The 16,712-nt window shown below is 46.6% G+C and overlaps 1 protein-coding gene across 2 annotated transcripts; it reads left to right on the top strand.

Annotated features, from left to right (window-relative positions):
* Positions 1-10,646: 10,646 nt before the first annotated feature.
* LOC119354969 (protein NUCLEAR FUSION DEFECTIVE 4-like) lies at positions 10,647-14,761 on the top strand. Of its 2 annotated transcripts, none has more exons than XM_037621738.1 (3): positions 10,647-11,477; positions 12,852-13,789; positions 13,963-14,761. In XM_037621738.1, the coding sequence occupies exons 1-3, from the start codon at positions 11,142-11,144 to the stop codon at positions 14,468-14,470; spliced, it is 1,782 nt and encodes a 593-aa protein (XP_037477635.1). In that variant the 5' UTR covers positions 10,647-11,141; the 3' UTR covers positions 14,471-14,761. The 2 variants fall into 2 exon arrangements, with proteins under 2 accessions (XP_037477635.1, XP_037477636.1); XM_037621739.1 differs by having other exon boundaries at positions 11,369-11,481.
* The last annotated feature ends 1,951 nt before the right edge of the window (positions 14,762-16,712 follow it).

Here is a 16,712-nt window from a genome sequence, read left to right on the forward strand (position 1 = left end):
GGCGGTGGCTTCGGGCCCTCGGGGGCCCGACGTGGGCCTGGCGGGCCGGCGGTGCTGAGGCGGCGATGTGGGGCGTCGCAGGCTGATGTGGTGGCGTCCCGTTGGTCAGCGGTGGCGGGCGGACGCGTCCGGTTGCGGCCGGACGTGTCCGATGGCGGCGGAGTAGATTTTTAGGGTTTCGTGGGGGAGGAGAGATCCGAAAATGGAGGGGTCTATTTATAGGCATAAGTGGAGCTAGGAGAGTCCAAATGAGGTGCGGTTTTCGGCCACGCGATCATGATCGAACGCTCTAGGACATGAAGCAGAGTTTGGTGAGTTTTGGGCCAAAATGGAGGGGTGTTGGGCTGCAACACACACGAGGCCTTTTCGGTCCCTCGGTTAACCGTTGGAGTATCAAACGAAGTCGAAATGATACGAAACTTGGCAGGCGGTCTACCGGTAGTAAACCAAGGCCGCTTGGCAAGTCTCGGTCCAATCCGGAAATATTTAATCCCCACACACGAAAGAAATCTAGAATTGACCACCGGAGGAGAACGAAGCGCCGGAATGCAAAACGGACAACGGGGAAAATGCTCTAATGCATGAGATGAACACGTATGCAAATGCAATGCACATGATGACATGATATGAGATGCATGACAATGACAACAACACACGGAGACAAAAACCCGAACCCGAGAAAATAAAATAACTTAACGCCAGAAACGGCAAGAGTTGGAGTACAAATAGGGAAAGTTACATCTGGGGCGTTATATCCGCGATCTGCACACGTTCAGCTCGGTGACATCCCTCGTACTCTTGATCCAGTTGAGGCCAAGAGATAGTTTCATCAGCACGACGGCATGATGACGGTGATGATGAAGTTACCGACGCAGGGCTTCACCTAAGCACTACAACGATATGACCAAGGTGGAAGTCTGTGGAGGAGGGCACCGCACACGGCTAAGACAACTGTCAACTTGTGTGTCTATGGGGTGCCCCCTTCCCCCGTATATAAAGGAGTGGAGGAGGGGAAGGCCGGCCCTCTCTATGGCGCGCCTAAGGGGGATTCCTACTCCTAGTAGGAGTAGGTTTCCCCCCTTTACCTAGTTGGAGTAGGAGAAGAAGGAAGAGGGAGAAGGAGAGAAGGAAAGAGGGGTCGGCCCCCTACCCAATTCGGATTGGGCTTGGGGGGCACCCCTCACTTGGTCGCCTCCTCCTCTCTCTCTCCCACTATGGCCCATTAAGGCCCATTGACTCCCCAGGGGGTTCCAGTAACCCCCCGGTACTCCGATAATTGCCCGAACTTATCGAAAACCTTTCTGGTGTCCAAACATAGCCTTCCAATATATCAATCTTTATGTCTCGACCATTTCGAGACTCCTCATCATGTCCGTGATCACATCCGGGACTCCTAACTATCTTCGGTACATCAAAACACATAAACTCGTAATATCGATCATCATTGAACGTTAAGCGTGCGGACCCTACGGGTTCAAGAACTATGTAGAAATGACCGAGATTCATCACTGGTCAATAACCAGTAGCGGAACATGGATGCTCATATTGGTTCCTACATATTCTACGAAGATCTTTATCGATCAAACCGCATAACAACATACGTTGTTCCCTTTGTCATCAGTATGTTACTTGCCCGAGATTTGATCGTCGGTATCATCATACCTAGTTCAATCTCATTACCGGCAAGTCTCTTTACTCATTCCGTAGTGCATCATCTCGTAACTAACTCATTAGTGCTTGCAAAGCTTATAGTGATGTGCATTACCGAGAGGGCCTAGAGATACCTATCCGACAATCGGAGTGACAAATCCTAATCTCGATCTATGCCAACTCAACAAACTCCATCGGAGACACCTGTAGAGCATCTTTATAATCACCCAGTTACATTGTGACATTTGATAGCACACTAAGTGTTCCTCCGTTATTCGGGAGTTGCATAATCTCATAGTCATATGAACATGTATAAGTTATGAAGAAAGCAATAGCAACAAACTAAACGATCATAGTGCTAAGCTAATGGATGGGTCAAGTCAATCACATCATTCTCTAATGATGTGATCCCGTTCATCAAATGACAACTCATGTCTATGGTTAGGAAACTTAACCATCTTTGATTAACGAGCTAGTCAAGTAGAGGCATACTAGTGACACTCTGTTTGTCTGTGTATTCACACATGTACTAAGTTTCCGGTTAATACAATTCTAGCATGAATAATAAACATTTATCATGATATAAGGAAATATAAATAACAACTTTATTATTGCCTCTAGGGCATATTTCCTTCAACTCCGTGAAGACAGATGAGAAAACGAGCAACTTAATGTCTATTTGAGCCGTCCAAGTATAATCATGTGGTGTTGCTTATTTCTCATTCCTCTCCAACCCTCTTCTCCACCGATCATGTCGCCCTCCGGTCAAGTCCATCCTCCCGCATGCCTCATTTGAACATTCGCATTTGGGCCTAGACCATGCATGTATTTCTAATATTGTTGTCTGACATGCATACATACAAACAGTTCGTTTAAAGTTTTGTGTTGCCTTCAAGTGTCGCTTCCCATCTTAGTTTTGACATCCCATTCGGTTCATGCCCCGACACATCTTGACGAGATCGATAGATGTTGAGATATCAAGTGCGTGTCGTGCAAGGAGATAAAGGTTTGGTGTGTTTTTATGATAGAAATGACCGTGTGGGGTGGAGAGAAGGGGGGTGTTTATGTGTGCGCGCATTGGTTGTGTACCATCTAGCTATGGATCGATTGAAAGAGGACTAGGGAGGGTCTGGAGATCGACCTAACGGCCGATCTAGAGAGGGGCGGGGAGAAAGATGAATGTATGCTTAAAAAAGATAGATGAAGGCTTGGTTACAATTAATGCATGGTAGAGTGACCTAGGCGTGTGTCGAAGAGCGACCTGACGAGCGAGATACAATCCCGATACCTCGAGAGATCAATTAGGTGTGACATGCACGAAGAGGAAGAGAGGTGGTATGTGTGTGTGCGAGAGAGAGAGAGAGACTTTGACCGGCGGCATCCTTCGGTGGTAGGGGGCTGGGCGGAGGAGAGGGAGGCGACAGCTCTAGGGTTCCGCCCGAGCTGTCTCACCGGGAAGCGGCACGGGGTCCTTTTCCTCGATAGATCCTTTTTTGTGAGAAAACTTCCGATCTATTCATCAACTGTCAAGGTGGTATAAAGAACACCTACCGACGACTACAAGCACTAGAGTGAGCCGAAGTTGCGCCGCCGTCATCGCCACTCCCTTATCGGAGCCGGGCAAACATTGTCGTAGTAGACAGTCGAGAAGTCGTCGTGCTAAGGAAGGACCAGCGCACCAGAACAACAACCACAACAGATGAAGAGAAGCCTAGATAGAAAGGATCCAACCTACATACACATAGACGTAGACGAACGAAGACCAGATTCAGGCAGATCCACCAAAGACAAACGCCGACTGGATCCCACAAGATCCGCCAGAGACACATCTCCACCCGCCCCCGACGACACTTGAAACATCACCGAGGAAATGGCCAGGCGGGGAGGACCTTATTCCATTTTTAAGAACCCGCCTCCGCCTCGTCTTCTTAAGTATGACACAAACCGTAACAAAACTCAAAAAAACACCTAAATACGGCGACCTCCCCTGCTTCACCAACTTGATCAACGATGCATACAAATCAGGTTAAAGGAAATGATATATAAGGATCAAAGCTTATAACGGACTAACGTAATCTCCCGTGCGAAAATGCACACAATAAAATATGCTGAATTTTCCTTTCTTGGCCAAAATCTGGCCCTAGCTAGCCAGACTACGAGCGCATGCATACATCTCCAGTGTTCCTCTTGTCTAGATAGTGAAATAAAAAAGAAAAAAATTCACTGTAGGTCATTAAACTTGAGTCGGTTGACAGTTTGATACCACTACTTCAAAATACCTGAACTACGATCCACGTACCTGCGCAAGGGGTTTACTTTGATCCGTATGTATGATTTCATCTACGTATTTGCTGACTTGGCCGAGTCAGCGGCCGCCAGCTCGCTTTGACCACCACCTGATCGTACCTAGGGTGAATACTAGTCCATCCGGGTTTTTTTTTATAAAAATACCAGACAAAGCGACCAGGTACTGGCATTTTTACAAAAAAACCCGGGATGGACTAGTATTCACCGTCGACGTCATGCGGGAGCGCGTCGAGTTCCTCCGCTCCCTCGACCTCGGCCCCGACGACCTCGCCACCTACCCGCTCGCCCTCGGCTGCAGCGTCCGCAAGAACATGGTCCCTGTCCTTGACTACCTCGGCAAGATCGACGTCCGTCGCAACAAGCTCCCGCACCTGCTCCACCGCTACCCGCAGGTGCTCCACGCCAGCATCGTCGTCAACCTCGCGCCTGTCGTCAAGTACCTCCAGGGGATGGACGTCAAGCCCGGCGACGTGTCGCGCGTGCCCGAGCTCTACCCAGAGCTCCTCGGCTTCAAGCTCGAGGGCACCTGTCCAGTTCCTGTCCATAGCTGTGGCGCAAGGGGGGAAGGGATCCCCGTTCATTTTCTGGTCGTGATTTCTGATAAGGTTCTGCAGCCTCCTGACTTGAAACTGAAAGGCAGGAATTTCACATAGAACGGGTCAGCTCTGTTCGGTTGGCACTTGGCAGCAATTTCTCCAGATAGAGTGGCTACTGGAACTGAAATGTTTCTAGCAAAATTCTTTGCTGCAGATGATCCAGTTTTCGATGGAAACACACCAAATTCCAAACTAAATGGCGCCAGCAGCCTGACTAGCAACTCTGGACTATCCACTATCTGGAGGCAGGAGTGGTGGACTTCTCCTCTCCAGGCATTCTGAAACGGGGATCCGCGACTTTGGTGTTCAATAGGAGACAAGTTTTATAAGCCACAACACCTACTCCTTGGTTAATACTCCTTTGGAGTTCTAGACTGGAGTAGTATGCATTGCAGACTTTTTAAAGCCATCTCTGCGATCTTTATCAGTTCTTGACAACATAGTCAAAATCTTGATGCCAACATCCCTCTCTACTACATAGTCGTAGTCTAGTGAAATAAACTCAATCATGAAGAAAAGGGTATATCATAAGAAAATGACAAGGTCGACTCAAAAAAAAGAAGGAGAGACAAGGTGACACCAAAGATGAACATGCATTGCATTGGAAGACCAACAGGTGGCATTAACATGAGGCTCATATCTCACTTCTGACTGGGAATGTCAGATTTATAACATCACAATTTGTTCATTGTTTGCTCAGGTTCTTGCAAATGCAGTGGGTCATAATGCAGTTTCACATTCAGAACAATGCAAAATGTCTACTACAGACTGCAAAATGTGTCACCTTGTCTAGGCATACATGAGCAAACAATGAACATGTTTACAGTATATCTAGGCATACATGAGAAACATGCAAAGGGAGTATATAATATAACTTCAAGTTTACAATATATCTAGGCATACATGAGAAAGATGGCTGCAAAATGTGTTCCCATATGAAAATGCCAAATGTGTCAGTAACAAGGATCGATGCTACATCATTTCCCAGTTAAACAAGCATTGTGTGAAATATCTGAATATATCAGAGCTCTAAGCTACAGTTTGATTATATCCAGCATTTGGTTTATCAAGCACATCCTTCAAAAATGACAGTCTAGTGATCACTACTGCATCATATACAACAAAGCATCAAGCTCAAGACATAAATGCAAGTTTGTTAGCTAACAATTGATATTAGATACTATGAACGAAGGGAATCATTCGATGAACTCATCATCGGTGTCATCATAATCGCTATCCTCTTCCATATCCTCATCATCCTCATATTGTACTTGCTCCACAAACCTATCTTTGTCAAAGGAATTATCATCCTCCATTTCTTCAACTCCAATCGTGTCACACTTCATACGCTCATCGAATTTTGCATCAGAGTAGTTGAGCAGGCATGCGAGAGAGCATGTGAACCCCTTGTGCCACAGCTATGGACAGGAACTGGACAGGTGCCCTCGAGCTTGAAGCCGAGGAGCTCCGGGTAGCGCTCGAGCACGCGCGGCACGTCGTCGGGCTTGACGTCCACCCCCTGGAGGTACTTGACGACGGGCGCGAGGTCGACGACGATGCCGGCGTGGAGCACCTGCGGGTAGCGGCGGAGCAGGTGCGGGAGCTCGTCGCGGCGGACGCCGATCTTGCCGAGGTAGTCAAGGACGGGGACCATGTTCTTGCGGACGCTGCTGCCGAGGGCGAGCGGGTAGGCGGCGAGGTCGTCGGGGCCGAGGCCGAGGGAGCGGAGAAACTTGACGCGCTCCCGCATGACGTCGACGGTTAATACTAGTCCATCCGGGTTTTTCTTTGTAAAAACGCCAGTACCTGGTCGTTTTGTCCGGCGTTTTTACAAAAAAAAACTCGAATGGACTAGTATTCACCTTAGGCACGATCAGGTGGCGGTCAAAGCGAGCTGGCGGCCACTGACTCAGCTAAGTCAGCAAATACGTAGACGAAATTGTACATACGGATCAAAGTGAACCCCTTGCGCAAGTACGTGAACCGTAGTTTGGGTATTTTGAAGTAGTGGTCTCAAACTGTCAACCAACTCAAATTTAGTGACCTATAGTAAATTTTTTTCGATAAAAAATGTGCAGATGCAATGTTTGTGTCGTGGGGATTAAACAATACTACCACTTGATTTTATTTTTTAGAAAAAACTAACCATACTAGTAACCCACCATTTTTGTTTACGTGGCGAGGAACAAGTATTGCCGGCTCCGATTCTCAAAAAAAAAAAGAAGTATTGCCGGTTCCTGTCGCCGGCCAGCGTACGTATCGACTGCACGTCACATAAAAAGATTTCCTCCTTTTGTTTTAATTTTTGCTACTGTATGTGCCACGATGGCAAAAAGATAAATGGAGCGGAGATCTTTTGTGGGAAATGAGGCGGACATGACAACGAGTCATCATCATTTCTGGCCTGGACGGGGCGCATGCATGGCAATGGTAGAAAGAAACAGGGCCGGGGAAGGCAAAAATCTAGCTTTTGGGCGAGACGTAGAATCAGGCGAGCCGGCAGCGGTGTGTTTGTGCCTTTGCAATTCAATGGGACAGCTGCCTGAATGAAGCAGTTCAAGGAAAATATCTGTCCGGGGCAACGGGAGCTTAGAGCAACTCCAACGGGTCGATCCAAATGGACGGCGATTTCGTCTGTTTTTTATCCGTTTGGGTCGGTCGCCTGCCCTGCGTCCGTCCTCTTTTAGATTTGGATCGGTAGCGTGCCAATTGCGCTGACTCATATGTGCCGGCGTGGCCGGCTGTCCGCTCAATATTTACATTGATTTGCATTCAAACATATTGTCAAATAACATAGTATTATCGAATAAAAATATTATAGTTTTACAAGCCGGATACAAATAAAAATGTTTCACATAGTTTTGCAGCCGAATGAAAGAAGATACATCTATTGGTTGCCAACATGAGCCCACATATGCTCAACCAAATCATTTTGCAGTTGCACTTGAGTTTCCCAATCACGCATGTCTTCATGAAATTGGGTGAATTGTTGAAACGTTGCCGCTACTCCATACTCAGGCACAATATTCTCAACCTGAAACTGAAACCCTTGATCGTACAGACGTTCTGGGCGCTTGTCTTCTACGATCATATTGTGCATGATCACACAAGCAGTCATCACCTTCGACAGTTTCTGCTTGCTCTAGGTATTAGCAAGATACCGAACGATGCCCCATCGAGATTGCAAAACACCAAAGGCACGCTCGACATCCTTCCTAGCACTCTCTTGCTCCTGGGCAAATATTTTCCTCTTCTCTCCGAATTGGTTGGGTATTGTCTTGACAATAGTGGTCCACTAAGGATAGATACCGTCACCCAGGCAGTATCCTTTGTCGTAGTTGTGGTCGTTGATAGTAAAGTTCACCGGTGGGCTGTTGCCTTCGGCAAGCCTAGCAAACACCGGCGAGCGCTGATGCACGTTGATATTATTGTGTGATCCAACCATGCCAAAGAAAGAGTGCCAGATCCAGAGATCTTGAGACGTCACGACCTCTAGGATGACAGTGCAAGCCCTGACATGTCCCTTATACTGCCCTTGCCAAGTAGAAGGACAGTTCTTCCACTCCCAGTGCATGCAGTTCTACACTGTCAAGCATCCCTGGGAAGCCCCTTCTGGCATTCATCGCCAACAAATGGGTTGTATCTTCAGCCGTCCGCTCTCTCAAGTACTCAGGGCCAAACACGGCAATAACAGCCTTGCAGAACTTATACAGGGACTCTAGGCATGTAGACTCGCTCATACAGACGTACTCGTCAATGAGATCACCGGGCACTCCGTATGCAAGCATTCGGATGGCGGCAGTGCATTTCTGATAAGGGGAGAAACCATTCTTGTCGACGGCATCCTCTTTGCACTCAAAATAGTCATCATAGCCGACCACTCCCTCTCTAATACGGTTGAAAACATGCCTACTTATACGGAAACGGCGCGGAATTTGTGATGTTTGAACAACGGGTTTGTTGTATCAAAGTAGTCCTTCCAAATAAGGAAATGCCCGCTTTCTCGGTTGCGATTCAACGCCGGAAGATGGCCCGAAATGGAGCCACGAAACAACGGCCGCTGGCTGTTGAGGTGGTGATGGACCAACACGGCAGCCAATATCTCCTCCTCGTCGTCGGACGACGAATCGTCGGAGTCACAAAGGAAATTATGGAAAAAAAAACTCATCGACGGAGTCCATTTTCGTACCTTGGCAAACTGTCGAACAGTTTGCAGGCATCGAAGAAGGAGAAGGCCGGCGAGGGGAGTTGCGCGCACACGGACCAGCTAGCTGCCCTACCGACTTCCGACGAGTGGGCCGGCGTCCGACGAGCGTGCCGATGAGGATTTGGCCGGCGCGGCGAGGCGGCCTCTTAGTTGCGGGCGGCTGTGCGGTTGGGGGAGCGGCAGTGGGAAACAGTTTGCTCCCCGACGGCAAGACGGCGGTGGCGGGGCGACGGGGGGAGTGAGCGGCGTTGCTGGGCGGATGTGGAGGCGGCGGCAGCTGGCAGAGTCGCCGGCAAAAAAGGACGGCGGTGTTGACGATGAAGAAGGCGGGCGAGGGTTGCTGGGGTGGGAGAGGCTAATAAGCCACTGACCAGCGGGCCCGGGAAAAGGAATAGACGCGCACGCATCCGTCTCGTGTTCGCGCTGACGCAAATCCGGCTCAAAATTGAGGCGGGAATGGGTCGTCCGCGGACGAAAAGCGGACGCCCGTCCGTTTTAAATCGGCACGTTAGGCCGATTTTTCTGTCCGCGCCGACCCAACCGAACAACGGCGGATGAAATGGGTCACCCCATTGAAGTCGCTCTTAAGACTTGACAGCAGCTCGCATGGATCTACTCCTTCCGTTCTAATGTAAGACGTTTTTACAAACTAAATTAAGTTATAAAAATGTCTTATAATATGAGACAGAATAATACTATTTTCGTAGGAAATGGGAGAGATCAGGAACGCGGTTAAACCGAGCTCGAGCTCAATGTGAGCTCGGTTAAATAGTAAAAAGAAAAAAAAGAAACATTGACAAATGTTTTGATTGCTTGTAAAGTTTCAATATTGTACAACATTCGTGAAAAATGTGAAAAAGTTGATGCTCTAAAAGTATTATTTTCAAAAACATTTTGAAGCATCGATTTTATCCTTTTGTCATGTCTTTCGCGAATGTTATTTCATGATAAAACTTGAAAAAAATAAACTTTCAATCTATTCGTGTTCAATCACGGAAGTAAAACGAATATCGAAAATATTAAAATTACATCCAGATCTGTAGACCATCTGGCGACGACTACAAGCACTGAAGCGACACAAAGACTTGTTGTCGTCATCGCCTCTCCCTCGCAGGAGCCGATCAAAACTTGTTGTATTAGACGGTCGAGAAGTCGTCGTGCTAAGGCCCTATAGGGCCAGCACCTCAGAACAGCAACCGTTGCCGATGAAGAATAGTGTAGATTGGAGGGATCCAATTTGAAGACGTACGGACATAGACGAACGACGACCAGATCCGAGCAGATCCACCGAAGACACATCTCCACACACACGGGCGATGCTAGACGCACCACCGGGACGAGGCTAGGCGGGCAAACCTTATTCCATCTTCAGGAAGCCCCCGCCGTCTCGTCTTCCTGAAAATGACATAAACCCTAACAAAAGTAAAAAATAAAACATCTAAATAGGGAGTCCTCTTGCCGGCAAGGGCCCAGATCCACCGCGTCCTCATGGCCCCTAAGGCCACCGGAGACGAAGCAGCCCGACGGTGGCGCCGGAGGAAAGCAGAGAAACCCTAATCTTTTTTGGAAGGAGGAGGCGGATGTGTGTTGTTGGGCGTATACATCGTTTTCTGCTTTTCATTTCGTGATGAAATTTTGCAAGCAATGAAACATTTGTCCATGTTTGCTAGAAAAAAATCCAGATTTTTTTATTTCATTTACTGTCGGAACAGGACTTTTAGATAGATCCTAGCAAGCCCTTTTTTCCCTAAAAAAACCAAGCCTCATTTTTCGGCAGGAACGTGTGTCACGTGTGTAGGATGGGATGGTGGCAGATTACGAAACATTTGGTCAACTAGTAGTGTCTCCTTATAAATCTCGGAATAAACTCAACCTCCATTCTCCCATCGCGCGCTCTCTCCTCCTCCTCCCAAAAAAGATTAGGGCTCATCACCCGACCAGTACAGTCATCCTCACACAAATACCAGTTCATCATTTCGGTCTCTCTAGAACTGTAGTAGTAAATCCTTGTGTTCGATCGAGCACTGCGTCTGTTGCCACTGCTGGGACTCAGATTGCTTTTCTCCTCAACTTTGGCATTCGATGGGTGTAAAGGTCTTCCCTTCCCGTTGGCCATCATTTCCTCTTCTTCCTTTGCGCTAAACAAATTTTGTTTAGCGCCACCTCCACCTGACCTGACCTGACCCCAGCAAAAGCAAAGCCAAGCGCCTTGCCATTAAAAGGCTTCCTTTTTTTGGCTCCAAATCTGCGTCCGGTTTGGTTCCTTCCTTCCACCAATCTCTCCGGCGGCTCTCCTATTCCATTCCACCATCGAAATCCAACCCTTGACCTCCCTCCAATTCCCCAAGAACAAGCATAAGCAGACAAGCTTGGCCGCTCCGATGGGGGTGCTCGCCGACAGGCTCAGGGCCTTCTCCACCAACCGATGGCTCGTCTTCGTCGCCGCAATGTGGCTGCAGTCCATGGCCGGCATCGGCTACCTCTTCGGCGCCATCTCGCCCATCCTCAAGGCCGCGCTCGGCTACAACCAGCGCCACGTGGCGGCGCTCGGCATCGCCAAGGACCTCGGCGACTGCGTCGGCTTCCTCGCCGGCTCGCTCTCCGCCATGCTGCCCGCCTGGGCCATGCTGCTCATCGGCGCCCTGCAGAACTTCCTCGGATACGGATGGCTCTGGCTCATAGTCACCAAGCAGGCGCCGCCGCTGCCCCTCTCCATGGTCAGTAAGTCAAGTCCCTCCTCTGCCGCTGCTTCTTTCTGTCTTGCTTGCTTTCTTTCTTTCTTTCTTTTTGAATTGTGCGCTGCTTCTTTCTTAGATTGGTTGATGATACTATGAATCTGATTGAATCACAGAGCTGTTCAAAATGGTCCTCAACTTTGAATGCTACTGCTGAATTACACACACAATACATTCAGGTCGTCGTGCCAATTTGTTTATGGAATTGCAAACAAGGTGGGCTGTAGACCGCAGAGCACATGATAATTAAATAAAATGAGGGGCACATGATCATTAAATAAAATGAGGGTTACTGGCTGGATAGGATCAGCTGATGAAAATGGCGTGGAGGGAGAGTACATCTTAGATTAAATCAGTTTTCTAGGCACCGGCTTTCTTGTGAAATTGACTAATCACACATGTTTAAGTGTGAAATGCCGGCCCGCCAATGGTGTATTCTTCTACTCCTAGTGTAGCATTCTTTATTTACAATAACTTGTCCTTGTCACTACTTTTGTTTTCAGTAGTCACCATGTTATGCCTAATTATTTACTGTCACAGCAACCAATTGCCTATTTGTCAATATTCAAGTCTTCAATTCTTTATCGGCGTGAGTTGATGCAACATAGATTATTCTTAATTCGAATATTATGTTGCTTTTTTAACACAATTTTCTCTCTATAATATTTTAATGGATTCACTATAAACTTTATTGGCCTTATCTGGATTAGATGGCCAAGTAGTCTAGTCTTACTTCCTAAACCTCCTATGTTTCTCCAAATTTCTCACATGTCAGAAGTAGTATATTGTAAATTTATGGCTGTCAAGAGTGTGCACATAGCTTTGCAAGGTGTGATGTTTGATTGCAAAATCTGCACGCCATATCATAAATCATCATCACAATCACTATGATTGACCGGTGAATGGCTGAATGGTTGCTTATTTACAAGTAAACAATTAGTTTGTCCACATCATTTTCTACACAGCCTCAGTTGCTTCTTCAAGCAAATGTTCGTGTGCAGCTCAGGATAATGTACCCACACATTTGTTGCTTGCCATGCAGAGCTGCATTCTTTGTTTTGTTTCTATCTCTTAAATTTATGAATTCATATATTGTACACTATGTATGCTCAGTTCTGTATACGGAACTACAGAGAGAATGCAAAAAGCTATAGAATTGGTATGGTCTTCTCCAAATAAAATTGATGAACAGTTTCATTGTTGTCCAGATGGCCAGGATTCCAAACTACGTGGAGGAAATAGGGAATCCCCACAATTAGATAAATATGAAACAAAATCTGGAAACTGACTAGTTATTTGCTTCCCTTTGCTCAATTTTCGACACTAATATAATACTTCTTGATGTTTTTAATTCAGATGTGTGTCCTTATTTTTGTTGGAACCAACGGCGAGACATATTTCAACACAACTTCACTGGTTACATGCATCCAGAATTTCCCAAAGAGCAGGGGCCCAACTGTGGGCATTCTGAAAGGATTTGCTGGGCTTAGCAGTGCAATTCTGACTCAACTGTTTGCAGTAATGCACACACCAGACCATGCAACTCTTATCTTCATGGTCGCAGTCGGGCCGTCACTTGTTGCCATTGGCCTCATGTTTGTTATAAGGCCTGTCGGGGGTCACCGACAGGTGCGGTCATCTGACAAGAACAGCTTCATGTTCATGTACACCATTTGCTTGCTCCTTGCCTCATATCTCGTTGGTGTCATGCTAGTCCAAGATTTCCTGGAAGTGAGTGATAATGTGGCTATTTCTCTCACAGTGTTTCTTTTCGTCTTGCTTATTTTACCGATCGCGATCCCCGTGGTCCTGACGTTTAGCTTGAAAACTGAATATCCAAGTCCATATGAAGAGGCTCTGCTGTCTGAAGCATTAAAAGGAGAGGCAGGTACTTCACATGAAAGGGAGGATCAACCAGAGTTGATTCTAAGTGAGATGGAAGACGAGAAGCCTAAAGACATAGACTCTTTATCCCCATCTGAAAGGAGAAGGAGAATTGCAGACTTGCAGACCAAGTTAGTTCAAGCTGCAGCAAGAGGTGGGGTTAGAGTCAGGAAGGGACCACGTAGGGGGGAGAACTTCACCCTGATGCAGGCATTGGTCAAGGCTGATTTTTGGCTTATTTGGTTATCGCTTCTGCTCGGGTCTGGATCAGGGCTGACGGTGATTGATAATTTGGGTCAGATGAGCCAAGCTGCTGGTTTCAAAGACGGGCATAACTTCGTGTCATTGACGAGCATATGGAACTTCCTTGGTCGTGTTGGAGGTGGCTATTTCTCTGAGAATATTGTCAGGTACCAACACTAGGTTCTCCACATTTTGATCTGGCATCCACTGTTAACACAGCAAATAAAAATGATTGCTATCATTTTTCAGTAGCTGTATTTTTTTGCGGTGCTCTTCAGTACCTCTCAAATTTTGGCCAGGCTTTCTTCATACATTGACCAACTATTCTTCTGATGATCAGGGAACATAAATACCCAAGGCACATAGCATTGGCCTTAGCTCAGATACTCATGGCTGCTGGGCATTTCCTCTTTGCAATGGCTTGGCCTGGAACTATGTACATGGGAACCTTCCTGGTTGGGCTTGGATATGGCACTCACTGGGCTATTGTGCCGGCTGCTGTTTCTGAACTTTTCGGTGTAAAACACTTTGGCGCAATGTATAATTTCCTCACAGTAGCAAACCCCACAGGGTCGCTGATCTTCTCAGGTCTCATTGCCAGTAGCTTCTATGACTATGAAGCTGAGAGGCAAGCGCAGCGCCGTCAGAGCTCAGCGTCGTCGTCTCCACAGTTTCTTCAGGGCATGGGTTTACTTGCAGATGGGCCACTGAAGTGTGAAGGGGCTGTTTGCTTCTTTGTCAGCTCGTTGATCATGTCAGCGTTTTGCGTCGTGGGTGCTGGCTTGAGCCTTGTCATTGTTTACAGGACCAAGCGAGTCTACTCTCACCTCTATCGATCTGTCCGGTGATGAACTTTTTTCCATGGATAGATCATCCCCGTTGTACCATGTACCATACATACATTATTGAACATATGATTCATGAATCAAGATACAAGAAGCTAAAGTTTGTTTGTTTATATAGTTGCAGACCATTTTTATAGTTTTTTTTGGAAGGGCAGACCATTTTATAGTTTATACTGTAAGCAACCCGTTCCCAGATGTAAATTGCAGGTCTTTTTTGTCCGAGGATGCGACTGTGTATTTATCTGTCAAATGCTATTTTACTTTGGCTGTAATGAACCCTCTCTCATGATAACACCTTGTATGGTTTCTGCCAATGCTGGAAACATGAAACTTGTGAAACTGCCCGGCTATTTTTATTAGACTTTCTTGCCGTGTATGAACTTGTGACTAGTAAATGTTGCCATGCTTTTCATGTATATATAGTACTATGGAATAATAACCTCAAGTGACCAGGGTCAGGAATTCAAACTGCAAAATGATTGTGGGGTGGAGCATCTCCAAATTTTGTTGCTGGAGTTTTCATGCTATTTATGTACCAGGTATGCACCACCTTGACTGTGATCTTAGTTCCATCTTGAAACTGAACACATCAGCTGCCTAACTTCAAGCTACTTGCAGATCTGGCCATCTATCTATCTATCTATCTATCTATCTATCTATCTGGGCTGCCCATCATATGGACGCTGCTACTTTTGTCTGGCAGCAAAACTCCTAGAGACTTTGTTGTTTAGGCCTGTGAAAATGACACATTATTATCCAAGTGATCTTCCTTTGGTGACTGGCAGCATGTGTATGTAAGCTGATCCTGTCACCTGAAGATTCAGCTCCTAGGTGCTACTGCCAAACAACTATCAGTTCTTGAACAAAGTGACAGAAACACAATCTGCTCGGCTCAGTTCTCACACAAGTCAGCTGCCACATTTTCCTTGTGAAGACACTTTTCTACAGTAGTTCAATCTGTAATCAATGTTAACCTACTATACACTGAAATTTGAACAGCTGGGATCTCCTGGCTTATCAACAAGAGCACAGAGTGGCATGGTTCAAGATCACACAAGAGGCATTCTGAAACTGGATGCAACTCAGAGCTGAATGCAGACTCACTCTTCTTGTCTACTTTTTCTTTACATGCTCAAATGAGGCAAATTTGAACCTGGGGCTGTGCCATGATGTATTATTACCAGCAACATCCTTGGATTTTTTGTTGCAATAACAGAATATAAGTAGCAGGTGTGTCAGCAGTGCTAGATATTTTGCTAGTTCTTGTGCTGCTACTGTCATATGCCTACTTTTATTATTTCCTCTGAGATACCAGTACAAATTGCTGGTGAGGTGATGATGTAGAGAGGGTGTGTGTGTGTGTACTTAAAGGGTAACAGGGAGAGTGGGGCCCACATGGGGGGAGAAAAAGGTTCTCAGTCTGCACACAAGGTATCTCTTCTCAGGAAAAAAAAAGAATTAGGGTTCACCGGACTGGAGAGGAGAGCAAAGCTTTTTGTGGCTGGTGGTTGTGATTTTAACTTAACCCTAGGCATAATCCTTGCTAGGTTAGTAGGAAATACCTGAAACAACCCTAGTCACATCTGATTGATCTAACAACACAGCACTAGGGTTACGCTCCTGCTGTACCTGCCGCTGTGGTTTTACAGAAATAGCCCCTCCCTAATAAAGGTTTCTCACCTTATATAATGCGTATACGTACCTGCCCATGTATACACTCCAGTACCATGACGAGTGGGCCCAGCTGGGGGATACTTAAGGACACTTTCCCATGTGCTCCGCCCTGTATTAACGTCAAATCTACAGCTTAAAACAGCAATTAACAATATTAAAGCCCGAATTAAAGCACATAATCAACTCAGCCTTTTCCCCCCTAAAGATAAAGAAATACCAGTAGTACTCCAGTATGTTTTGTATCTGAGCCGGAAATGGCGAGAAAGCCCCTGGGTTGACACCCGGCCTGGGGTTTGGGCCTGCACTGTGGGGGAGTTTAATTTGGGGCACCAAATGAGGGCAAAGTTTGAAACTTTTAAAGACAAACAAAAAACAAAGGCGGAATAATAATCTAATCTCTATTTTTACAGGACACAGAGGCACAGAGGCACACGGCCTGACCTACACTCGCTCCTTTTTCTACTACTACTGCTGCTCTGCTGCTACCCCTCTCATTTGGTATTACGATTTTTGGGGCTTTGACTAAAAGTCTTGAGCTAAAAAACTTCATTTTTTTAGAGCTCCTTCCTCC

The sequence above is a fragment of the Triticum dicoccoides genome, chromosome 2A, assembly GCF_002162155.2.
Source record: "Triticum dicoccoides isolate Atlit2015 ecotype Zavitan chromosome 2A, WEW_v2.0, whole genome shotgun sequence".
NCBI lineage: Eukaryota > Viridiplantae > Streptophyta > Magnoliopsida > Poales > Poaceae > Triticum > Triticum dicoccoides.

Coding starts and splice junctions, on each gene's coding strand:
- LOC119354969 (XM_037621738.1), top strand. CDS start 11,142: ATGGGGGTGCTCGCCGACAGGCTCAGGGCCTTCTCCACCAACCGATGG. Junction 11,478..12,851: donor CGCCGCTGCCCCTCTCCATG/GTCAGTAAGTCA, acceptor TTTTTAATTCAG/ATGTGTGTCCTTATTTTTGT. Junction 13,790..13,962: donor TTCTCTGAGAATATTGTCAG/GTACCAACACTA, acceptor TCTGATGATCAG/GGAACATAAATACCCAAGGC.